Here is a 26866-nt window from a genome sequence, read left to right as displayed (position 1 = left end):
GACTTCTCACTCTCTCACATTTTCTCATGCAGTGAAACATCAGCAAAGAGGACACTGACACCGACAGACAAGACAGAGCAGGGTTCGTTTGATATGAAACAAAGTCTCAGCTTTCAAATTCTGTCAATTTTATTACGAAATTCAAACAATAAATACCGTTTTGTGGCTCGTGACAGATCTCTGTAGCGCCTTAGTTCAAGCGGCACGTGCGGAACGATCATTTCTTAATAGTTGATAGTAAATAAACACAAATTATTATCAGAAGGTATGTTGCAAGATACAGAACAACTTACTGAAATGAATCATGTCTCATGTAATTGAATGTAATTACAAGGAAAGCCCCCTTCCCCTTCAAGGAAAACTCAAAAGTTTGCAGCCCTGACTATTTTATTTCACTTTAGTCAGCTGTGTTCATGCCACTTCACAGATGAAGCAAGGCCGCGGTCTCTGAATGCAAATCTTGTGAAATACTAAAGCAGGGCTGACCTTGACCTGTCAATACTTCTCATTTCCATAAGAGAGGAGAGTACTAGCGCAGATTAGGTGTAGCCTTGAATTCGCCTACCCATTTTTCCCATTCACTGGATAAGAAGTAAGTAAATACATCAGGTTCTTTAGGTAACGAGACAAGAAGTCGCGAGGGCATCATGAATAATCCAAAGCAGAAATGGCTGATAGCTTTAAAGATTGCTGAATAGACTAATGGACTTAACTGCTTTGTTGAGTGTTTTCCTGTATACAGGTTGAGGGGAAAGTACTTTTGTAACTGCATTTAGGTTTATTTATTTGGCAGACACTTTAAAGGTAGTGTATCTTTTACAGTGTAAACCGTGGCACTATCAAAACATTACTTGCTTGTCTGAGTAGACAAACATGGCAACCAGTGTAGTGAGTTTGGGGAGTGGCTATCCGTTTAGCTGACCAGTGATCACTGGTCATTGTGTTTGGGAAACCTGATTGAAAACACTCATTTTTACTATATAGTGTGTACATGTGTACACACACACACACACACACACACACACACACACATATATATATAAACACACACACACACACACACATAAATTCTTTATTTGAATTAAAAGATAAGCATATATCATGGCATAATCCAAATTTGGCAGAAAGATGTACAACAGCAGCTAATATCTCAGTCCATTATGCACATTAAGGGTAAAGGTGGCACCTACGCCTCCATATGTAGAGGCTACCAATTACTGCTGATACAGAGCAATATCTTGTCAGTTTTTTGGCCTTGTTCTTATGTAGTCCGCAAATCTGCAGGCCTCTTACACACAACTTGTGCACATGGCCTAAACTACCAAAAATGAGGGCAATAACTTTACACACACATATATATACACATCTAGAATTATATGTGTGTGTGTATATATATATATATATATATATATGTGTATATATATGTGTATGTATATATACTGTATATGTATATATATATATATGTGTATATATGTATGTATATATATGTGTATATATATACTGTATATGTGTGTATATATATATATACACACACACACACACACACACACACACACACACACACACACACACACATATATATATATACACATCTAGAATTATATATGTGTGTATATATATGTGTGTATATATATATATATATATATATATGTATGTATATGTGTATGTATATATACTGTATATGTGTATATATATATATATATATATGTATACACACACACACACACACACACACACACACACACACACACACACACACACACACATATATATATATATATACATATATATATATATATATCCAGTGTGTATGTATATGTGTGTTCTTTCTTTCTTTTTCTGCTCACTTGGTTGCCAAACATTTGCATATGCATTTGTATTTTTATTATGCTTGTTCCCTAGGAATCAAACCAGCGATCTTGGTGTTGCTAGCACCCTGTTGAGCTACTTTGATAGGAGGCCTTGTAGTGGGTGGTATCTGTCATGGTAAAGCGTGTTTTGCGGTGTAATGTCACAGCTGATGGTGTGGACGGGCTGTCCATCAGTCTGGGTATGATGAGGGTGTGGGGTTGTGTGCGTCTCCCCACGGGAGCGGCTGACATGCCCCGCGTGTCACACAACCCCTCGACAGCTGCGCTCCCCCCAGTGCTCTCCACTTATCACTGGGCCCAAGGGACCTGTAACACCTCCACGCACACTCATGCGCACTTACTGACAGCCTGTACCCCGTCTCCATCAGATGTAGGACCCTCGGATGTAAGCCAGCTACAGCATGTGGCGTGCTAATGATATGCTTCCATGCAATTGTGTGGTCCAGGCCTTATTAAGGCCTAATTGAGCTGCTGGGGTTTGAGATGTGCTGGCCTTAATTATCCTCTGTGTTGTGTTGCTGTGACATGCTGTTTTGGCTTGGTCAAATGTTACTGTTGTATGCATGATTATGCTTTTCTGAGTTTAACAAGGTTGTAGACTTAACTATTCATGTATGAATTCCTTGTTATAAAAGGTCTATGCTAGGTTTATTTTAACTATATTCTAGTTTTGGGTACATGGATATTATTCATGTTTTTAACAAGTAAAAAAAAAATATATATATATACAGTGTATATATGTATGTATGTATATATATATATATATATATATATATATATATATATATATATTATTCTATGTATATTTTATAGCATATATTACATCATTTTTTACAATTTGTATTTTTAAAAAGCCTTATGCCATGTTATTATCCCTTATCCCTGTGAAATGTCAAATGCCCCGTTGAAGGTCTGTCAGTGTAGAGCAGGATGTGTCTATCCTATCTGTCTGCCATAGAGCGCTCGAGACCATTTCTCTAAATGCCCTCACCTGTCTCATCAGTTCAATCTTGACCCCCTTTGACAGTACCCGTGAACTGCAATCCTGCATTGAGACCCAAGTCAGGTGGAAAGACCCGGTTTGTATATCAAAAGAGAAAAATCAAAAGTGAAGGTCAAAGTCGTGGCTGAATTTAGTCAATTGAGAGTGTGTCTATATACTCCGGGGCAGGAAAGTAGCCGTGCCTGACAAAGGCGGACCGAGGGGGAGGGAGAAAGAAGGTCAGTGGTAATGGGTTTTCCGCTTAATTTCATAATGCTATGATTGCTACATTTACCAGAGCGAATATTGACTCACTGTAGCCTTTTATGAGTTTAGGCCTCACCACATACATCTGTCCCATGCTAGCATGTCACTCCATGACCTCTTTAAGCAACATTTGTCATATTAATTACCTCTTTAGTGTAGAATATCTTCATGTCTACAGAGATTAGTCGTAGTTGTTGGCTTGTTGGAATAGGGTGAAATTTGTAATTGGGTGACTGGCCAAGTGTGCATGTCATGCATCATCCCAAAGCACCAGAGGTGTTTCTTTAATGAACACTGGTGTTCCACAAGCTTAGTATGTCATTGCGACTGACACTAACAAAGTGAATATGGCCCATTTAGAGTTGAGATGGAGACACTAAGACTCTGTGCCAGTGAATCTGTGGGCGTTTGTTCCAAACCAATGGTGCACCTTTTCATTTTGATGCTGACATCAATTTACTTTTCCCTAAACAACATGCAAAGACACTTATTCTTTTTTTTTTTTTTTTTTTTTAATCCAAGGCTGTGCAAGTATCCCAGATTTGCAAGTGCAATAGAAAATAGATAGATAGACAGACAGACAGACAGACAGACAGACATCTTACAGTGTAAAGTGCTTTGAGTCTATATGAGAAAAGCGCTATGTAAAATGAACTAATAATAATAAATGGCTGACTTTATCTGTGTATACATGTTCATTAACGAACCAAGTGACTCTGCAGCTATGCCATATGGAGCTACACATGTTGCTGTCGGCTAGATAAATTTGAAGTTTTCTAGCTGGTTAATTTTCCCTGATTGTTGTCATAATTTTCTAGACTCCATGTTCCCACATTGCTCTTGCTCTCTTTGTATAACCATCAGATTAATTTTTAATATCATTATTCAATCAGAATCTCCTTTGATCTTGAGGCATCTCCGTCCCTCCCTCTATCTCTCCTCTCTCCCTTCCCCCCTCAAGCTCTGTTAGAAATGTCTATACCCCCTTTTCCACCTTTCTTGTCTTAATGAACACACTTCTTTACTTGAATTATTCACCAAGTCTTTTATTCCCTCTGTTTTTATTGTGTCTTAAGGGAAAAAACATCAATAAATAAATAAACCTGACGGCTACTGCCTCATGTAACATGGAAAAAGACAACAGGAGGGATTTCTTTTTTTCCTAGATGATTTTCCTTGTTGACATTCAGTGTGGTTAGAGCATAATATCTCGCAAACTGAAAAGCGTCAGATAGATTCATGTTTATAGTGTGTTGCAAGCTTGATCATGTGTATGCTGCATGACTCCAAGATATCTTCCCCGTGTGTGTGCGTGCGTGCGTGCATGCCTGTGAATAACTGAATTTGTATGTCCATGTGTGGAGGAGATGCTGTGGAGACCCCGTTGCCATGGTAACGTGGATGGAGCAAGTGGGCGGTAGCCCCTCTGACAACCTTTATTTTCTACAGCTTTCTGTGTCTCTGATATTAACCCTTAACCTAGATAAACAGTGAGGGGGAAGCATGAGCGAGGGTTTTTAGAAAACAAGAACCAGAATAATTACGGAAAAAAAAGCTCTGCCGGTCTTAGACTCGGTGTTCCGCAAACATTGCATCAGTACCGATCTAAGATACAGGTCAGTTGTCAGGTGGTTAGGGCGACTCTCTGCTCTCCTGTGCGCTCCTGTGCTGTCGGCACACATCAGAGGCCTTTATGAAGATGAGAGGCCACATCCACACAGGGGGACCCTTGGGTAAACCGCATAGGATGTCAAGTCAATAAAGCAGCGAAATATCGCCTCAAGTCAGCAGTGTGGTGATCTGGGTGCACTTTAGAACTGTCCAAAGCCAGGCAAAGAGGAGTGTGTGCTTATGTCCCTCTGTGAAGAACAGATAAACCAAAGTGTATCGGATCAGGGGATGTAGAGTCAAAGAGACCTGTTCATCCTTTTATAAAAGGGAGAGATAAATAATATCCTATCCTCTATTAGTTTACAGTGTTTCCTACAGAATTATATTTTTGCAGTAAGGGATAGTCACCATCCATCCTGTACTATTATGCAGAAATAGTCCTTTATTACAAAAGAAAAACGTTGTTATATAGACAGCAAGTGAGTTTTGATGCTCTCAAAACTTCATTTCGTTATGGATAATAACTTGCAGTTCAAGTCAGATGTTGATTCAGTGAGTAACCAATCAGTTCAGTTCATAGGAGGATTCGTCAGACTGATCCAAATTGGTAACTTGCACTGATGGTTAGGGTTAGTAGACTAAGGGGTTAGGGTTAGTAGAATGTACTTGCCAAGTTACTTATAGTCAGTAGAATGTCTGTTGGGGGGAGCAGACAGTCTACTAATACTTTACTAATTCTGTTATGGAGTTGATCAACATGTACAGTAGATGCAATGTTACTTGAAGTCAACAGAACGTCTAAAGGGGGCCATCAATATTGTGTTACCGTATTTTTTTCTAGCTGCTGAACGATAAAAACATTGTGATCCAATCAGAATAGACCAAGAAACCACTTTTGTCACTAATAAGAGAAATCACAATGTCTGAGTCCTATAATCGACAACCTACCATTGCTAATACAGCCTAAGGTACATACAGTATATGTAGCCTATACAGTCCAGAAAATCCCTTGCTCACAAATATTCCGATATTGCATAACCATCCCACCATCGGCCAGACTAAAAAACGACCTGTATACTGTAAGCTTAGCTTGAATGACGGATGTCTGCTCTAAACAAACTGGAGGCATCTGGGTTTTGAATTGAAGATGTTCATAATATCGTTTTAAATCAAAATTATAACTTTTCTTTTGAAAGAAAAAAGTGTCAAGTTTTTTGGCCATCCTGTCATGTGATCTCAGGTATGTCCTGATCTGGTTTGTTATGGAAAAAACAAGAGTTTCACATTCATCCAGGCCACCTCATAAACTCACAGCAAAAAAACACTATTGTTGCAATCATAAATAGCTTTTAAGAATAATAAAACAAATGTTGGGAAAGAGGTACTCAACTGAAAGACGTTTCTTGCCAATTATATCACGATTCACATAGTTTTTTACTCCATCACATTCAATACAGCCTGCAAACTCAAATTCACAACTCGGGTAAATATGATTTCTTGTGCTGTATAAAATTCAACATCAGCGGCATAGATTCACTACTGTGCAGGAAACACTAGTGCGCATGTTTAAAAGACAAACATTGTTCTCAATAGAATATTGACTTTTTATTAGTGAGCAATAATTGCTGCTTTCGCTACTATCGTCTGAGCATAATGGGATCAATGTAATCCTTGATCTAACATTCCATGCACACTATTGTGTGGAGCTTGTCCACTTAATTCAGGGACCAGTAGTATTTTTCCTCTACCTCGCTTTATGCACTTAACCCTTGAGTTACTTGCAACAGGTTCATGCAAATAGGATGCTGGTCTTTAAGAAGACCCAGACACAGTGATGTCTGTGTGCACAGAGGGGGACAATCTGGTCCCGGACCAAATATATGGTGAACAAACTGATATGAATTATGAATTTAGGTGAATTCAGGGCAAATTGTATCGGTAGGGAAGGCCAGGCTATAAATAATTTACCCTGCAGGGGGTCTCTGTAAATTACTGGCCCCCCTCTATGTCTCCTTGTCTTCTGCCACTCCTCTTTTTTCCCATTACCTTCAGTCACCTATCTCCTCCCCCTCTTTTTTCCTGTCCTTCTTTTTGTGTTGCTGTCCGTCGCTCGGCTTTCCAGACAGACAGACCCTCAGGGAGGTCTTGAGGGTGGAGGGCAAGCATGTATTCATTTATTCCCCATCTCTCTCTCTCTCTCTCCTTCAGTCTTTGACACGCATCCTCACAGTTGGAGGTGGTAAATATTTAAAGAGGAGGCATGACAGAGCCCAGCCCTTATAAACACATACTGTACAGATGACTTTCACTGGATAAACACTCTTAGTGCTACTGTGGTTTAGGAAAACGGCGGAACGCAGGGTATTGTTTGAAGAAAGCGCCTGTATGTAGATTAATATTTGCATATTTTCTTCTAATTTTAAATGAGTGTGTTAGAATACATATTCTCACTAGTTGCTTGAGGGTGCAGGGAAAATAATTATGCAAGCAGTAGATGATGCTTTTAGAACAGATAAGGGATATTACATCTCAGAACAGTGAAGTCTACACTGTCTCCTGCTGGTTTTTCTTGTAGCCTGTATAATCTGAGGTCGTTGTGATTTTGCCAAGTAAGACATGTTTCTGGATCAACATCTTTTGTTGATCCTGGAACAACAATCCTGTTAAAAAATATAGTTCTAACCCTATCCCCATACTTAAACCTAACTCTACCCATAACTTATCCCTAAAATCAGAGGGAAATGATAGGTGAATAACACTGATGTAGAAGCACCTAACCCTGGTTGTAAGCCTAATCTTGACATTAACTGTAAACCTATCCCTCAAATTTTGGAATTTCCCTCAGATTGGAATGTTGTTCCAGAATCAACAAAGATGTTGATCCAGGGACATGCTTTACTTGGTGAAAGACTCTTTGTTTGTAATTGGCACTTCTACTTCATCCTCTCAAACGATGTGTGGTTATTTATCTTGTAGATACATTGGCCCAATATATATACTACCGTACAAAAATTTGCGGTTGGTAATATTTTTCAATGTTAAAAGAATTGTGTTGAATTGCTCCTTTTGCTCGCAAAGGCTGCATTTATTTGATAAAAATACAGTAAACATTTTTTATTTTATTGCCATTTAAAATAACTGTTTTCGGATAACCTCAGGACAGGATCAAATAAGAGCAGGACTTACACTTCTAGAATCCCACTATAATCTCTGACATGACCGGAATAATGATAAAGGAAGAAGTTTAGCTTTCAGCTCCAGAAATACGGTGTTCAGCAAGTTGGTCCACTGACGATTATATAGCACCACATTTAAAAAAATAAAAAAATAATAATACAAATGTTACACTATTAATGTACTTGAATAAGAACCAGCCTTTTCTTGTTCCAAAGTTTTTGTATTTAGAAGCTTAAAAATTTACTACCGTCATTTTTAGAAGCTGTGATCCACATAACCTTTGCTGTGATTACATTCAAAACAACAACTTTCTGTGATGATATCATTCACATTTCCACTGAAATTCAAGCAGTATGTGCTGTGAGTGAAGTGTTATGCTCCATTTCGCAAAGATAATTGTTTGTTTTTCAGTTGCCTCAGGGTTGGCATTACAGAGTTTGTTTATATGGGATGCTGCATCAATTCTCTGTGGCGCTGAAAGCATGGTATGTTTATTATGACTATTATTGTTTTTTGGGGTTTTTTTGCATGCACATCTGTTCTACGAAAACTACATAATTGCCTTCGGTTCCCGTCCGCTGCAGGGAATCAGTGACGTTTAGTCCATGACCTTAGGTAATGAGGCAGGTGACAGGATTAGATACTATCAGCAACAGCTGCACAGCAGCGCTGAGAGACCCTGGCCATTGTCAATCTCTCTCACATCAGCAATAGAGGCCATGTAAGCCGTGATAGACAAGGTTCTTATCAGCACGTTGGGGTTCAAGTAGTGCCTGGAGCTCATTTCATGGAAATGAGACACTCCCCTTCAGTTCCACACCCTCAAACCCCTCCTTTCCTGCTTTATTCTCTGCAAGCCAATCATGCTTGACTTGGTCACCTAGTTAGCGGGTACTGCTTGATCACATGTTACTGGGTACTTATTTGATTGGCGGATGGCTCCCTCCGGAGCAGAAGTGTGACAGGCCTAATCAGACTACGCTCAGCACCTCTCAGTGCCAGTGAAATCCAATGAAGGCCCGACTCGATTCATCCTCATTTGATGGCATTTGTTAAAGGCCAACGGAGGCTTACCTGGGATCTAATTGGCTGCTTACACATCCCCCTCCCCCTCTGATCAGTTAATACTAATATCACCGAGTCTAGAGGATGAAAGGTGACTGATTGATTTGGGCAGCTGTGTGATTTAATGGAGGAATGGATTACTGTCTTGGCTGTCATCTTCTTACACCCCTTCCACTCCTCCTTTTTTCTCTCCTCTTGCTTTCACCAAGAGATTTGCAGGCACAGCGCTGATACGAGGTGACTCTCGTATAAGAGGTGACTGTGCTTAATGAGCCACGTAATCCAAGATTGAGGCGCTACACCAACATTGTGTGTATGATCTTCTATATGTGACCTGTAAGTAACACTATGTGGGTCCTCAGTCCTCCTACCGTTGTTTTTCTTGGTTTAAAAGACCAACATGGTATCCTGTATTTTTGATGCTGGTATGTTTGGGTCAGGTTTCTTAACTAGTTTAAACAGCAAGATTTTCAACCAAGAAATTTTCACCAACATAAAGAATGTATGATATTATTGCTAACATATCAGTTTTTAATTTCAGTTGATATACAAATATTGGCTGATATATATCCAATATTTAATTGTGCATTGTCATTTCTACAGTTTGTACATGTAGAATGCCTTTGCCGTCATCTAAAAGCTAATCTTAAAAACACTTGTAGGTGTAATCTTTAGCAAATCTGAAAATGTGTATCCATTTTTCATACTGTAGCTACATCATAAAGTTGTGATGCCTCAATTCACTTGTAGAATTTAAAATTATTTATTTTATAGTATAGAATTTTAGATTGACTCCTTATCATTTATCAGTCAGAACATGAAAACAATTAAGGTGCGGCAACATTTACCACTGCAAATTTTCACGGGTGGAAATTTTCCGAAATTTTCGCACGTTAAAAAATAAATATGACCTTACGTTGTGTCAATCACGTTTACACACTGCCTCCGAAACTTTAGTCCGTCATAAACAAAATTGGATCAGGTTCGATTTTCTGTGTTTTTCGCATCCGTAGCAAGCATTTTGAGAGTTGTTTTGACAATTCACAGCCACCGAATGACGAATATGAAAAATTTCAGACTCAGTGTGCAAGGACCTTAAACCTTCACGCCTAACTCTTTTTCATTTACTTATTATATTTCTCTTTTTATGACAGACTGAAACACACTCAAAACCTACCCTTACACTTAAAAAAAACCTTTCAATCGGAAACCTACATACAACAAAACGGGTTTCTGGGGCGGGATGGGGAGTCACAAGGTGACGTATTGGACACGGGCGTGGCTTCTTACATCACACTTGGATGTGGGTGGGGTTGGATGTCCACCGCAGGATGCAGCGAGCCCTCCTTGGGATTTTTTGTTTTATGCATGTTAAAGGGTCTGCCACTAGGGGCAGCAGAGGCAGCTGGAAAGAGCCAGGGTGGCGAGTCTGGTGACCTCCAAAGAGGTTTTCTCAGGGGCCTTGTGAGACTGTGATCCAGCCCTGTGGTCCTGTGGACCAGCACCAAACCACCATAGACCTTCCCGAAACCTCTTGGAAATTCATGCTAGTCTAAGCCTTGTGCTTTACTCCTCCTTCAACCTTTCCTTCTGCTCCAAGGTCACTCAGCTCCAGGGTTTGGCACCAGTAGGGTACAGCGGTGCCCAGCTAAAGATATGCATAGCTGCCAGCTGCTGTCATACACGCTCTTCCCGAGCCAACAAAAATATCCACCTCGCGCTTGTTATTTAGTTTTATCCCCATTCTCTGCCTGAAGTTTTTATCACAAGTCCTTAGGGAGCTCCTTTTTGTACTGTATTGTGATCAAGGCAAGTGAATGAAAAAAAGATTGCTTGATCCAGTGATAGTGCTGATAAATGGAGCTACACATGCAGGTCTTTGTGGTGTCATTTGGCAGGCCCAGGTACAGATGGAGAACTCCTCCTGTGGCGTAGCTCATAAGCCTGTGGCGTGAGCGATAGCTGCTCTAATAGATGCATATCTTTTCCATTAAAAAGGGCTCCTCAAAAAGACCCAGACAATGTTTCATATTCATCTTTTTGCTTGCACCGGCCTCCATTCATCATTATCCATTAATGGCATGACCATTAAGATCTTCTGAGATGTTGCTGAGGAAATTCATTGAGTAAATGGCTTTGAGGTCACAGTTGATCTGTTCTTGAGATAAGGACATTTTGCCATTTGGTACTACTGATGCTCAGTTCATCTATAAAATTGTGTCTAGTATTTATTTCAATGGAATGTATTGTATTCTGTTTTCAATTAAGTCTTTCAGACATAAGTGGCCACACTATATATTTAAGTGCCTTGATATAGAAGTTTTAGCTGATGCAGAATATGTTAATTTTATAACTGATAACTACATTTAAAGGGATACTCCACTTTAGAATGAAAATTCTGTCATCATACTGTATACTCCCTCATGTTGTTTCAAACCTTTATGAATTTCTTTCTTCTGCTGAATAGAATGGAAGATATTTAGAAGAATATCAGTAACCAGACAGTTTCGGGTCTCATTGACTTCCATAGTATATTTTTTTTCCTACTATGGAAGTCAATGAGACCAGAAAGTAAGAGTATCCCTTTAAAGCATAACATTTTTAATATAGGGCAGGCTATAGTAGAAAGTGAAAAATCTATTATATTACTCTTCCAATATCAGATGATGATGATAATATTATTATTATTATTATTATTATTATTAATTTTTATTATTTAAATATTAACCAACAAAAAGTACCATGTTTACTACCATAGTTGTTGGACTACCATGGTATTGTTTGAAGTACCTTGGAGTACAATGCACAGTTAATAGCATGGTACATGAAATGATTTTAATAATAATTTTGTACCATGGTATTCCCATCTGAAATTTTCACTTCACCATGTTACCATTGCATCTTTTTGTAATGGTTGACAATATTTTCACAACATATCATCCACCTTCATTTTTTTTTATGCACCCAACTCCACCCCTCTCTCTGGCTCTTCTGGCTCACTGTCTCTTCTGGCTCACTCTGTCCTGGGCCATGTGGAAGTCTGAGTGTTTTTTTCTCTACGCATGTGGGTCTGCCCTTCCTGCCCCTCCCTCCATCACGCTCTCTCTCCCTCTTCTCTTGCAGTGAGAGTGCATCAGGAGTGTGTGGACCTGAGAGAAACATACAGGAAGAAGAAACGGTGAAGACTGCTCTTCTCTGATTGGGATAATCTGAGGTTTTCTGGCCCGTTGTATTTGTGCCTGCCAGCAGGTGCAATGCCTGCCACGTCACTACAGCAGGTGGGCAGCAGGGGGCGATGTGCTGCTCTCCTGCTCCCTCTCCTCCCTCTCCTCCTGCTGTCTGTGGCTCCAAAGCCCGGGGACACCATGATCAACATCCCATCCAAATGTGAGTACAGGATTTGACATTAAATTAAATGTTAAGTGCATGGCGAGAGTGTGTGCGCGTGTTTGTTTGTTTTTGTTTTTCATTGATTTTTGCAGAATTATAATGTTTGCTATGGCTTATTGTTAGGTGAGTGTGAGATTAAAAAGTGCAGAATGAGCAGTTATAAGCGAGTTTAATTGCTCAATTGATTATACTATTGACCTGAATGCCTAGTACAGGCCTGATTGGAAAAGACAGTCAAGCGCACAGTGATTGAAACCCACCTGAGCAGGAACTGTAAAAACAGCAGCTTCTACAAGCTTCCTAAATCTATTAACAGCACTGGGTTTGTTGCTATTATTGTACATCTGCAATTTAAGATTGCAGTCATGTATCAGTGTAACAGAGCATCTCTCTTTCCCGCCCCTCCAAACACACACACACACACACACACACACACAAAAGAAGAGGAAAAAGACTAGATTATGAAAACTACAAAACAGAAATGCACCAGAATGAGATGTCAGTGAAAAATTACATCTGCATGAAAGGTCACGATTTCTCTTGACTTCAATTAGTGACCTTTAAATGGGAAACATAGACACGATGGATGTGATCATTGAGATCGACAACACACCAGGGCTCTCAAGTTTTGAAGACAGGCAAGAGTGACATTACCCCAGCACCCCCCCCCCCCGCGTTTTTCCACGTGAGAAATACAATGTGTGGCGGGAGTGCGTGACAAAAGACCGAAATGAGAGACTGTCACGCATTGAGCGTGAGACCCCTGACACACCCACATTAAAATGTCTGACCGAGTCCGGCCCATATGCTAACGTTCTGTTTCTGTCTCCCTGCCATGTTGCAGTTTTCAGACATTCAGCTTGTTTTCTTATTAAGTTGTTGGGACTGCAGTACCAAGCAGTCTTGCAAAGGGTGGTTGAAGTCAAAGGAAAGAAAATGGCTAGATAGGGAGGGAGTTTATTTTAGCTCTGCTTTGCCAGCATCTTGTTATCTCTAGTGTGCCTCTCGTTGGCCAGCTGAACTACAGTCCAGGTGTCTGAGCTGGAATCATGTGTTTTCTTTGTTTCACCTCCAAACAGTGTAATCATAACATTTTGTTTTATTTAAAGGATTAATGCAATCTAGGTGGTGGTGGGGAAGTCAGGATTTGCCTTCACTGCTGGAGCAAATGTCACGAGATAGTAAAACCTCATATTAACAACAAATAATGTCTTAATGAAAATCTAAAAATGTAAAATAGTTTCTGTGAGGGTTAAGAGATATAAAAAATAGAAATAAAAAAAAATGAAAATAGAAAATATAGATTTAAAAACAAGTTAATAGAAAGTTCACACCATGACAGAAGAACAAATGCGTGTTTATGTGCACTTGTTTGCTATAGGCTACCTCTAAAAATGCCCTTGCAAATACAGTAAAGCATCTAATCCTCATTAGGGTTAGATGCTGGTAGTTGTAATTAGCTTTACTTAGGAATAATAGGCATAGTTTATGTGTGTGCATGTTCTACGTGTTCTTGTGTGTACAATATAAGTGCATGCTGTCGGTGTGCATTACTGTACTGTAAACTAAAAAGATTATTATAAATTTTTTTTCCCTGCTGACCAAATGGACAGACAAAATAAGACACTGTGAGTATTTCTAGCATATGTTATGCATGCACTGACTCTACTCCACTAACATTTCCCAGACTCATTCCAATAACGGAACACAGCCTGCAGCAAACAGCCCAAACTGATAAAGCTGAGATATTTGTTTATTATATTTAGAAGTGTGGGAATTTTTTTTTTTTTAATTGAGGGTGCATTAAGGCATGAGTCTTTTAAAATTAATGATTATCTTCGGTAGATGGGTGTGGTGTGGCCATGCCTCCCAGTTATAATGGTTAATGGCCCATAAGATGGTCCATCACCAGGGATTACTTTCATTTTTGAACAGTTTACTTTTTTAATCTGCGTTTTTTTCTTCTTATTATAGATAGAGAGATAGATGGATAAATAGATAGATGAGGATACAAGCTGCATAGTAAGGGATCACTGTAACCATTCCCAGACATCAGTGTTGTTATGTGTCCAGGATAAGCACTTGTTTATAGCCTCAGTGATTCTGTCAGTAGATTACATCACTAATGCTTTATGCTCTCGCTGTCTGCCTCTCTTATTCATTCCTCAAGTCTAATTTTCTTCCTGCTCTTCAATTCTTTCATGGGCCACTCATCCGTAAAACAACAGACACTTAGATAACATCTCGGGTCTCTGGACGCTTTACACCGTTCTCTTCATTTCCATCTTTTCACTTGGGAGTTTCTAATGATATGGACGAAATTCCGTTTCCTGGAACTAATCGAGTGAGTGCTGAGGAGATTCAGAGGCACTTGCTTCAGAACATTGTTGGGGTTTAGTGGGAAACTTAACTGAAGTCAGTGGCACTGCGGATCATTAAGTTGTTTTGAATATTGTGATTACAGCAGGTCAGTAGAAAGGCTGCTCAACTCCTGTAACTAATATGCGTTCATCATCCACATCTGAAGCAACTAACAAATGAGCTGTTATTATAGCTTTTTGGAATGTCTGTTTCTATTTTAAGGGTGTTGCTTTGCTAACTCCACAGTTTGCAGAAATATACAGGGTAATTGAATGTTTTGAGTGTGATGCACTCTCTCCGCAGTGAAAAGCCCCCCTGTGATCACTGCCCAGCCCGTGTCTATCACCACCTTTTCAGCAGATGACATCACACTCACCTGTGAGGCAACTGGGAATCCCCCACCCATGTTAGTATCCATAGCAACACAGTTACATAATTTGGCAACCGTTTATTTGAAGCCTTTATATATTGCTTTTTTTTCTCCATTGTATTCATTCATAAATAATTGTATCCAAAATTACATTACCAATTCTAAGACACACATGTAAACCTATTATCATATGATGTGTTTTAAAGATTTTAAAGAATTGGACTTTAATGGCTTTTATGTCTGGTAGTTTAGTCATAATGTCTATATGCCATGGAAGACTAGGAGTGTCACTTAAAAATAAAATAAAGAGTTTATTCATTTATTAATTCAAAAATAAAAATGCAAATAATCACTTTGTAAATAGACATTTTAATTATTTGGAATTTATTTAATTCTGAAATGTAGTTATTGTTTAAAAAAAAATTGTAAATGATTTTTAAAAGAAGAGCTTATGTTCACCAAGGCTGCATTTATTTGTTCAAAATACAGTAAAATATTGTGAAATATTACATAAAAAAAAAAACTGTTTTCTATTTTAATATATTTAAAAAAAAATGATTTACTCCTGTGATGTTTTCAGCATCACAGGCATCACTGAATTTTCCGCATCATTACTCCAGTCTTCAGTGTCACATGATCCTTCAAAAATCATTCTAATATACTGATTTGCTGCTCGAAAAACATTTCTATTATCAGTGTTGAAAACAGTTGTGCTGCTTAATATTTTTGTGGAAACCCTGGTATGTTTTTTCTACCAGGCTTCTTTCATGCATGTAAAGTCCAAAAGAACAGCATTTATTTGAAATATAAATATTTTGAAACATTATAAATGCCTTTAATGTCATTTTTGACCAATTTAATGCATCCTTGTTGAATAGATGTATTAAAGAGATATTTTAAGTTGTTCCAAACCTATATGAATTTCTTTCTTGTTTTGTGTTCAACAGAAGATATTTTGAAGAATATGGGTGACCAAAGAGTTGACCATCAACATCAACTTTTTGGTTTCCAACATTCTTCAAAATAACTTATTTTGTGTTCAGCAGAAGAAAGAAATTCATATAGGAACAACTTGAGGAAGAGTAAATGATGATAAAATTCACATTTTTGGGTGAACTTTCCCTTTAGTTTCTTTTTATAAAGAAAAATATTGCTGACTTTTGAATGTTGCGTACAGTGCAGGCTTTTTACAGATAATTTTACTAATCTTAGAAGTGATTAATTGAGAAAAAATACTAATTTGTCACTATAGCAATTTAATTTATGGATGCTATTTTCTGTTATTTAAAAAAATAAAAATACTGTCACTTATTTCTTATCTGTATCCTTGCTAGGTTCCGCTGGGTGAAAGATGGTTTGGAGTTTGACCCCTCTAAAGACCCTGACCTCTCAATGTCCAGAGATTCTGGGACCTTCTCGTTGACAGCCAAGGATGGACCCATCCACCAGTACCAGGGCAGATATAACTGCTACGCATCCAACGAGCTCGGCACGGCCGTGTCTAAAGAGGCTCGTATTATCACAGAGAGTAAGTCACTCTCATTACCACAACATTATAGAGCAGCAAACTTCTGATTGCCTGTTTGATATCCCTGACGTTACCACATGTGGCGAGTTTTCTGTTGAGAGAATCTGGCGTGCCGCAGATAACAGCCCAAAATCAAGCCCCCTGCCCCCTGTTGTGTGTCATATGCAGAAAATGCCATTTAGAGGAAAATTACAGCTCATTGTGTGTGCCAGTCACACAAGCGCTTCGAAGAAATCCAGAATGAATATAAATCCCAGATTGCTTCCCAATTAGCTATCAAACACAACACTGTGAGTGGCTCATTGTAACAACAACAACAACAACACCACCACATCTATCTAGCAATCTACCTGTCTCCCTGTCCCGACCTCTCTGCCAGTTTCCCTGACAACAGTTACCTCAGAAACCAGTGTGAGTCGTGTAAGTGTGTCAGCGGGGACGACCACTCCTGGGATTAGTATGTGCAGGAAGTGAGGGTACTCAGCATGAGCATGGCTAACAATAGCCTGCGTATTATGAACTCCACACACAGCTGGTGCTGCTGGCCACATTAATATGTGCACCATCACACACGTATTTCATATCATTTCAAGCCACGGCATCTTCTAAATAATGTTGTAGTTTTTAATTGCATTCTGGTGTTCCTTTGTTTTGTCAGCTGTGCTGTATATAATTACTTGCTAGCTAATTAGCATACTCTAGTTTCTCACAAGGATAAAATGTATTTTAAATGGGCAATTGTTGTAAATAATAATTTAAATTTCCCCCATCCATATCTGAGAATGTAGTAAAATATTCATTTACACTCGTATTTAAAAGTTTGGAATCAGTAAGTGTCACTTTGTTGAAAGAAATTAATACTTTTTTTTTTTTTTTTTTAGCTAGGATACTTTAAAGTGATGTGAAGTGACAGTAAATACAAAAGAGGGACTTTCTTTTCATAAAAGAATCCTGAAAAAAAAAAAAAATCACGGTTTCCACAACAATATTACACAGCGCAACTTTTTTTCAATATTGACAATAATAAGAAATATTTCTTGAGCACCAAATCAGCATATTAGAATGATTTCTGAAAGATCATGTGACACTGAAGAAAGAAATAGAATTAAAATAGAAAACAGTTCTTTTAAATTTTTTTATCAAATAAATGCAGCCTTGTTGAGCATAAGAGACTTCTTTAAAAAACGTTATACATTTTTACCGACCCCAAACTTTTGAATGTTATTTTAATTAATTCTCTCTCGCAGACACTCCCACTCTACAGAAGGAGAAGAAGGTGTCGAAGAAGGTTGAGGAAGGAGAGAGTGTGGTGCTTCCCTGTAATCCTCCTAACAGCACCGTGGCCCCGGTCATCCACTGGATGGACAAAAGTTAGTCTGTTTTTATCCTGGTTTATCCGTGTTAAACATGAACAACATCTCAGCAATATCTATATACAGTATATTAAACTTTTTCTCTTAGGGCTGCGGCACATTCAGCAAAACGAGCGTGTGATTCAGGGTCGCGATGGAAACTTGTACTTCTCTCATGTGATTCCGGCAGACAGCCGAGATGACTACACCTGCAACACTCAGTTCCTCAGCGCATTCATCATCCAGCTCAAAGAGCCCATCAAACTCACTGTTGTCCCCTGTAAGTATCAAGGCAGAGGGGATGCTGACTGTCCTTGACAAACCAGAGCTATTTTATACAACTTTTGAGCTGGACAGTAGAAAAGAGCATGACTTTTTAACATTGAGCTATTTTTTAACATACAGTAACACAGTGTCTAAGATTCAATGCCAATGGTGCAAAATACTGCTAACAGTGAGACTCGATTCAGCAACCAAAGATGTTCTTCTGTACATAGACTAAAAATTTAAAAAACACTGATGGGGTGTCTGTGTAGGGATGGACTATGTATGTATGTATGTCTGTCTGTCTGTCTATCGTAATCAATCTAGTATCCTATCAATCCATCCATTGGGTATATTGTTTTAGCTGTTTTGCCCAGCTTTAGTCCTGTGTGAACACCCACTTACTGCAGCTGTGATTGTTTACCATGCTCTCTCTCTCCTCATTTCCCTCAATAATTCTTTTTTTTTGTCTGTGTCTGTAGCTAACTCAGTGGTGCGCAACAGAAGGCCACAAATGATGCAACCCACTGGCTCCCGCAGCTCCTACCTGGTGCTCAGTGGCCAAGACCTAGAGCTGGAATGCATTGTTCAGGGCCTGTAAGTCAAACCTGATCTGGTCGTGTGTCTTTCAGAGTTTTCACAAAGTGTACTTCAAAAGTGTTCTGTTTGTTTACATCCTGTTCTTTCCCTCATTAGGCCGGCTCCCAGTATCCAGTGGATCAGGAAAGATGGAGTTCTGTCTGAGTCACGCACCTCCACTGACAGTTATAACAGAGTTCTGCGCTTTAAGAATATCTCAGAGTTTGACGGTGGCGAGTACCAATGTACCGCCACAAATCTGCAAGGCATGATCTCTCACACCTACAGCATCACTGTGGAAGGTACTGTATGCTTCACACTGCCAGATCACTTCCTCTGCAGATTTAGATGTGGGGTGTGAACTTGAGGAGATAATTGGGAAGATGACTAAAAATAACTTAAAATTACACTTTGCTGACGAAAGAAACAACCTCAGTCAGGATTTATATTGATAGCCTTGCATGATTGGTGTATAATTGCTTAATAAAAGCTTATTGCCTACTTTGCATCCCTTCTGGAAAGTTGTACAATTGTTGTCAGAGACCTTTCATGATCAGTTGTTTGTTTTGTGGTGGTCTAGCTGCCCCATATTGGACGAAAGAACCAAAGAGCCAGCTGTACGCCCCGGGAGAGACGGTCAAACTGGAATGTAAGGCTGATGGCATTCCCAGCCCTGAGGTCACCTGGAGCATCAATGGCAATCTTCTTACTGGTAACTGACTCAGTCAGGAAACATTCCATGTCTTAATGCAGGGTTTCTCAAACTGCGGGGGTTCGTGATTAAATGAAAAACGAATTAATAAAATCATAAAAGTTTAAATAAATAATTATAAAATAAAAAATCTAAGTATAACATGATTAGTTTTTTTCTATACACACCTGACTTAAGTTTTACCAAGTGTCCCTGACACCTGCAAAATTATACTCGGGTGACTTCCCCTCTGACCGGGTTGGTTGACGCATAAGTGTAACTATTCTGACTCTACTCTACTCTAAGAGTCTCACACTGAGTCGAACGACGTCTCGTTCCTTTTTGAAAACTATCAATTGGGAATAAAGTCTTTAGAGTTCCACTAAGCTGCTGCGGAGCACTAATCAAACTGACTCCAGACAATGCCTTCGAATATGCTTTAATCACAGCTTGAGGATCTCAGACCAATTTCAGAGAGAATCCCACCAGCACAAAAATACAGCAGTTTTTATAGAATAAGAGCATGGCATTTTTGGCAAAATTTTCCTACAATATGATTGGTTCTTCATATGTATAATCCAGCAAACCCTTCTGTTACTAGGCAGAAGCAAACTCTGGATTTCTTGATTACTCAAAATCATGAGTTTATACATTTAATTTCCACTTTTGTTATATTCGGAGATGATTCAAACACACCTACTGACTTTGACCAAAGTGTTTGGAAACATTTAGGTTTCAAAAGCATATAAATGTTATCCTGCAAGGAAAATAAATGTTAGTTATGATTAATTAAAAAATCCATCACAAACACTAAAAGAATATGAAATACCGTGACTATGCAAATGTGTTGCTAAACGATTGAAATATTAACTTAAAAATACTTAAAAACTTTAAAATAAATATACAAAAACTTGCACACCCAAATCAATTGTTGTATGAAATTACAATAGGCTGTCAGCCTGGTTGACCGAAACGTTGTCATTAAAATATATTTGTCGTAAATGTCGTAAAATCTCAGGGGGTACTTAAAATAAATATTTTCGATTAAAGAGGTTCAGCTGACAAAAAAGTTTGGGAATCCCTGTCTTAATGTATATTTTGTTTGTATATGTTAAACAATCTTTATCTGTTCGGGTGAGACATGAGAGACATTGGTATAGTCTTGATGTACTGAGGTGTCTTTTTTGCATAGATATTGACCCAGACCCCCGTCGCAGTTTGAAACATGGTGTTCTCACTCTGAAGGATGTGGAACTCAGTGACACTGCGGTGTATCAGTGCAAAGCTGCCAATAAGCACGGATCCATCCTCATCAATGCTTACGTCTATGTTATAGGTAAATGCATTTTCGAAAGCAGCTCTAAAAAAGCTGTGCGTTTTTTTGTGGTGATTGCTAAGGCAGCATTCAGGGACTAGAATATCATAGATTTGTGTGTTTTTTTGTTTCTCTAGAACTGCCTCCCCAGATTTTGACAGAAGATGTACTCATGTACTCTGTGGCAGAGGGACAGACGATTGATCTGGCTTGCGAGACCTTTGGCTCTCCTCGGCCCAATGTCACATGGTAAGACAGACTCGATCCTGTGGGGTGTCCCTTCCTCACATGCCAGAACTGCTCTAGCCAGCTGTCCTGATATTGTTGGGGGGAAGCTGCTTTGTGGGGAGTCCATTAGGGCACACGGGCAGAATCACACTCAGTAGTCAGCATTTCTAAATATCAGTGTTCTTGTAATATCGCACATTGCTTCCATTTAAACAGGCTAAAATGAATATTTTGTGTGTTCACAGGGAGGGTGAGTCCTGGGGCGCACTTATAGCCAACCCAAGGATGAGTCAGTTATCCGATGGCTCTCTAAAGATCAGTAACGCCTCCCTCAATGACAGCGGCCAGTACACCTGCACTGTCAGCAACAGCAAAATCACCATCACTGCTGAGCTGGCCGTACTCAGTGAGTTTAACATGCATGAATGCTCATGCAATCACACATACTTGATTTATAACTGGTTTCACTTCAGACTGTTAGGGTCATTTCTTTTCATTACACTAATTTAATGTTGATGCTTTTATTTTATTCTAATGTCCCCATAAAGCCAACAAACTGCAAAAAGAATTTGATTTCAAGTCAAATATCAAAATATTCTTAGCAAAATTGCATGCATGTTTTTATAATTATTGTATATTATAATTATTATCATCATCACTGAAGTTTATAAGTTATTTTTCTTCTTTTGTTTAGCTTTTTATAATAAGCAAAAATCTATCTGGTTGAAAATAGGTTAGGAAAAATACAATTTAGGATATACTGCATAAAAAAAGTACACATTTTTATAAAGTCAAAATTTTAGATAAAGTAATAAATTGTCCAATAAAGTAATTTACTGAAACATAAGGAAAGAAAAATACTATTATATATATATATATTTTTTTTTATTAATCAAGATTTTCTTTTACAAATTCTGTCTTCTAGATAAGACAGTCATTGTGAAACCTCCGTTGGCTCTGCGAATTCAGTGGGGGAAGCCGGCTAACCTCACCTGCGAGTACCAGGTGGACTCCAGGCAGGGCACCCCTCAAGTCCAGTGGAGGAAGAACCAAAAGAAGCTCACAGAGTCCTCTGATTCAGACAAGTGTGCTTTTATACCTTCATGTCCTTCACCTGCAAATGCTGCAGAATGGCTTAGTTTGAACTGTATAACGTGATTTCATGAACATTATTAACCATACATATCTTAGGTACAAGATAGATGAATCCACCCTCATAATACTTGAAGTTGAAGAAGACGATGAAGGGATATACACCTGTGAAGTCATTACCACTCTGGATATGGCGGTAGCGAGTGGCTCCATCACTATCGTTGGTAGGTAACTTTATAAATGGCCTGTTCCCTATATCATGGCCATCTCTAAACCTTACATGTCTGGATCTATATAGCTGCATGTTGTATGATAATGTGACCTACAGAAAGGACAAAGGACATGTTTGGCTGTAGGCAGATTCAAGAAATAACCTTTAAAATCATAGATGCCTTGTTTTAACTGGCATCTTACCCCTTGACCTCTTTGTCAACCCTCATTCACCAGATCGACCAGACTCTCCAACCCAAATACAAATGACCGAACCTAAAGAACGCAGTGTCACTCTCAGCTGGACACCTGGAGATGATCACAACAGCCCTGTGATAGGTACAGTTACAGTATATGTTTTTTTTTTTTTCTGTTTATGCAATACATACAGTTTGTGTATGCAGTTAATATTTGATACATGTTTATTATTTGAAATTCTTATTGATTTTTTCCCCCCTTTAAATGTCAAATGCTGTATAAATTGATGGTTTAACAAAGATTTGAATGTTTTTTGGACACTCAAACCACACTTAAAATAAATGTCATTGTGCTCAATAACAAAATATCACATTCCCTTTTCTTTTTTTTGTCAGCCAGACTTAAAATATTTACTTTAGGTACACATTTTTCTTCTCTGATGTTGGTAACTAGTCACTTTACATACAGTTAAAAATAAAATATTTGTCTACATTTTTTAAATAAATATTTTACAAAAATACCTAGTGTTTTCTTTTAATTTGTTTTTATTTATATGTTTTATTAAAGGGATAGTTCAAACCTGTATGAATTTCTTTTTTTATATTTTGAAAAATGTCGGTAACCAAACAGTTGATGGACCCCAATGACTTCCATAGTAGGAAAAAATATATACTATGGAAGTCAATGGGGTCCATCAACTGTTTGGTTACAGACATTTTTCAAAATATAAAAAAAGAAATTCATACAGGTTTGAAACAACTTGAGGGTGAGTAAATGATGACAGAATTTTCATTTTTGGGTGAACTATCCCTTTAATTGTTTTAATTTCCAATTTTTTAATGATTTATTTATTTCATTATTAGCGTTTCATCAACTCACAAACCCCATTTTTGGAAACCATCATTTAAAAAACAAAAACAAATCTTATAAAAAAGCTTCTTATATATATATTAAAAAAATGCTATTTGACTTCATATTTTTCATCTAATGCAGTGGCATTCATAGATTTTTAAGTGTGTTTGAAGTGTCCAAATACTTTTTGGGGGCTAGTCTATATAAAATCAGTATATAAAAATCTATATAAAATCTATATTATATATATATATATACATGTTTGTGTCTAGAGTATTTGATTGAGTTCGAGGAGACAGGATCTGAAAGAAAGGAATGGGAGGAGCTAAGCCGTGTGTCAGGCAGCATTCAGCGAACTACCCTTCCCTTGAAGCCCTTCATTTCTTACCGTTTCCGAATCATCGCCATCAATGACATCGGCAAGAGTGACCCGAGCAAGGAAACGGAGGCTTATTCCACACCAGCTGCTCGTAAGTTAACACTGCATGTGTGTGTGAACGCTTACATTGCCTTGAAAAAGAAAATGCTTGTCCCGCTACATTGTGATGCATTTGTTTTGTCTTTTGAATCATTGTATGACACTATGAATTTGTGTTTGTATCTTCTCTCAGTGTGTGGCTGATGTAAAGTGACAGTTTTATTGCCATGTTAGAACATCTTGGCACTAAATTATGATTTGTCCTCTACAGCTCCAGACAGCAACCCTGAAGGAGTGCGCAGTGATTCCATCGACCCAGGCACCCTTGTCATCACATGGAAGGTGCGCTGCACAATTCAGACCAAAAATGATTCTGTCTTAATGCATTCACTTCATGTCGTTCCAAGCCAGTTTGTTTTTTCCCCATGGAATACAAAAGAAAGTGAACAGAAGCTTGAAAATGGACAAAAAAGTTAGATAAAAGGAATCCATATAATGTACATATCACTACATTTTTTGGTAGCACAAGTAGTGGTGTAGCATAACCAACTGTTTTTAAAATGTTTTAAAAAGTGAGTATACACGGCTGTCTCTCTCTCTTTCTTAAGTAGTGTTGTCATGAATGATTTATTCTTCTCTCTCTCTCTCAAATTGTTAAAAATTTGATTCATTTTAGTGAACTTGTTCATCTTAAATTGTCCTCTTTCTCATATATAGAGTATATGTAGTGTTAGAAAAGTATTATTAATTCTACTGAATTAGTTAATCCTAAACAGTCATCTCACTCTCTCTCATGTGTAATGTTGGAAAGTTTGATTCATTATAGTGAATTAGTTCATCCTAAACGATCCAATCTTTCTCGTGTAGCGTTGGAAAGTCTGATTCATTCTAGTGAATCAATTCGTCCGGACAGTTAATGTAAATAAACTGATAAAAAAAAAAAGGAATCCCTGTACTTATTGCCAATGTTTTGAAATTCTCATTGTTCACAGAAAGATACATTCTAGCTCAAGACTGAGTCTTTGTTCTTGCAGGAGTTGGACAGGCGTAGTTTCAATGGCCCAGATTTTCGCTACAAAGTGATGTGGAGGAAGGTTTTGGGCAGCGGTCCGTCCTGGCACACCAAAGACGTTACCTCTCCACCCTTCATCGTCACAGATGTGGGCAACTTCTCTGCCTTTGAGATTAAAGTGCAAGCTGTTAATGAGATGGGAGAAGGTCCAGAGCCCAAAACCAACATTGGATACTCTGGAGAGGAGAGTGAGTTTTTAATGTTGAATATTTTTGCTGCTATTGTGAGCCCTTTTTCCTGACATCTTCCTGTAAGGTTATCTCAATTCACCCCAATTTAACAATGATTTTAGTTAATCCTGAGACATGTTTTTAAGGGAATGAAAGTGTGGGTTTTCTTTCTCCCTGTCAGCCCCTCTTGAGGCCCCTCTGGATGTAGGAGTGGTTCTGATCAACAGCACTGCTATTAAAGTGACATGGGCGGCAGTGAACAGAGAAACTGTGAGGGGCCGTCTGCAGGGTTACAAGGTAACATACTGTTGTATTAAACTCAGCCAAAAATGAAAAAATGTAAGATGTAAAATCTCTTCAACAAATTGTCTATCATCCATCCTATAGATTTATCTGAAGCACTTTGACCCAGAAAGCAGACACCTCAGACGGGAGCGTGTTAGGGAGGGTAGGCCGACAAACATCTCAGTTGTGACGACGGACAGTAACGAGGAGAAGAAGATTCTGGGAGATCTGCAGCCCTACTCCCATTACTCACTGACTGTAAGTGCCTTTAATTATAAAGGAGAAGGACCCGAGTCTGAAGCCCTCACTTTCCACACTCCAGAAGGAGGTAAGAACGTGAGACAAAAAGTAAAAATAGTTGAAGAAAGGTGAGGACTTCAAATTCTGTCATCCATTTTTTTCAGTACCTGGTCCTCCATCATTTTTACTGCTGGAAAGCCCATCAGAGACAGAAATGATACTGCGTTGGTCTGTGCCCAACCAGCCAAATGGAGTCCTGAAAGGATACATATTACAGTATCAACAAGGTGTGTGAACTAACAGCCTGATTCATTCTCATCAGGATTATTAGAAGCAGTTTGTTGAGGAGAGGGATTTTTGCCTGGTATACAATACAATGCTTGAAAAAAATCCCAGAGATTTACATTGAAGGAGTACTGCTGGTACATTGAAGGAGTGTCTGTCTAGACACTCTTTTGACTTGGCTAAGTAAAAAACCAGCAAGCATCTAATCAGAACACCCTAGATATCACCTAGCAATGCTCTAGTAACCACCCAAGCACTCAAAACACCTTGGCAACTCCTTAGAAACCACACCTAGAAACCACACTATCAGTGAATCCACACTATCACTCAAAAAAACTGTCAAAATACCTTAGCAACTACATAGCAACCCCAAAACACTTAGGCCCCGTCCACACTACTGCGTTTTCGTTTAAAAACGGAGACCTTTTGCTACGTTTACACCTCCCGTCCACACTAAAACGGCAAAAACGGAGACCCAAAATGGAGAAGTTTAGAAACGCTGCTGACCCGTTTTTCGTTTTGAATCTCCGGAGGGCGTTTTAGTGTGGACGGGTCAAAACGGAGGACTTTAGAAACGATGACGTAGTAGAGGCTCACGCTCGGCTCTATGATTGGGTGTCATCAGTCATGGCGTATAGCTTTGCTAGCAGCTGTTGTGCAAGTCAATTCTGCATTTTACAATGATATAACTGCCTACATGCGCCGGAGGCAAGCTATTATTCGAGCGATCTGTGACAATTCCCGTGTGCAGCGGCGGTACCGACCGTACATGGAGCGTCGGTTTTGGGTTAACCCGGGAAGAACCAGCGCATGGTGGGATCATTTTTATCAATGAAGTTGTGTTTACACCGGCACGCGCATGCCCAGTGTTGGTGAATGGTCACGTGATCCGCGTTTTCAGTCGTTTTAATGTGGACGGAGATCAATTCTAATACGCAGCTAAAACGCTGGTGTGGACGGAGATCGTATTCGTTTTAATTCTCCGTTTCTAAA

The 26866-nt window shown here is 38.8% G+C and overlaps 1 protein-coding gene across 4 annotated transcripts in view; it reads left to right on the top strand.

Annotated features, from left to right (window-relative positions):
* l1cama (L1 cell adhesion molecule, paralog a) overlaps positions 1-26866 on the top strand; it is a 51497-nt gene that overhangs the window by 16622 nt on the left and 8009 nt on the right. For 2 of the 4 annotated variants that reach the window (XM_082144869.1, XM_082144870.1), the window contains exons 2-22: positions 12097-12360; positions 13977-13991; positions 15028-15130; positions 16429-16622; positions 17870-17992; positions 18084-18254; positions 18721-18835; positions 18935-19119; positions 19398-19529; positions 20701-20844; positions 20961-21072; positions 21297-21457; positions 21977-22136; positions 22243-22367; positions 22591-22692; positions 23676-23873; positions 24093-24163; positions 24856-25081; positions 25245-25360; positions 25451-25676; positions 25753-25875. In XM_082144869.1, coding sequence (XP_082000995.1) covers positions 12228-12360; positions 13977-13991; positions 15028-15130; positions 16429-16622; positions 17870-17992; positions 18084-18254; positions 18721-18835; positions 18935-19119; positions 19398-19529; positions 20701-20844; positions 20961-21072; positions 21297-21457; positions 21977-22136; positions 22243-22367; positions 22591-22692; positions 23676-23873; positions 24093-24163; positions 24856-25081; positions 25245-25360; positions 25451-25676; positions 25753-25875 — 2935 coding nt within the window. In that variant the 5' untranslated portion in view covers positions 12097-12227. Of the gene's footprint in view, positions 1-12096; positions 12361-13976; positions 13992-14688; positions 14708-15027; positions 15131-16428; positions 16623-17869; positions 17993-18083; positions 18255-18720; positions 18836-18934; positions 19120-19397; positions 19530-20700; positions 20845-20960; positions 21073-21296; positions 21458-21976; positions 22137-22242; positions 22368-22590; positions 22693-23675; positions 23874-24092; positions 24164-24855; positions 25082-25244; positions 25361-25450; positions 25677-25752; positions 25876-26866 lie in introns of those variants that run through there. The other 2 variants (XM_082144871.1, XM_082144872.1) reach the window with 2 other exon arrangements.

The sequence above is a fragment of the Leuciscus leuciscus genome (assembly GCF_965113295.1).
Source record: "Leuciscus leuciscus genome assembly, chromosome: 18".
NCBI lineage: Eukaryota > Metazoa > Chordata > Actinopteri > Cypriniformes > Leuciscidae > Leuciscus > Leuciscus leuciscus.
Note: the sequence above shows the minus strand (reverse complement) of the source record. Positions and strands in the feature narration are given on the sequence as shown.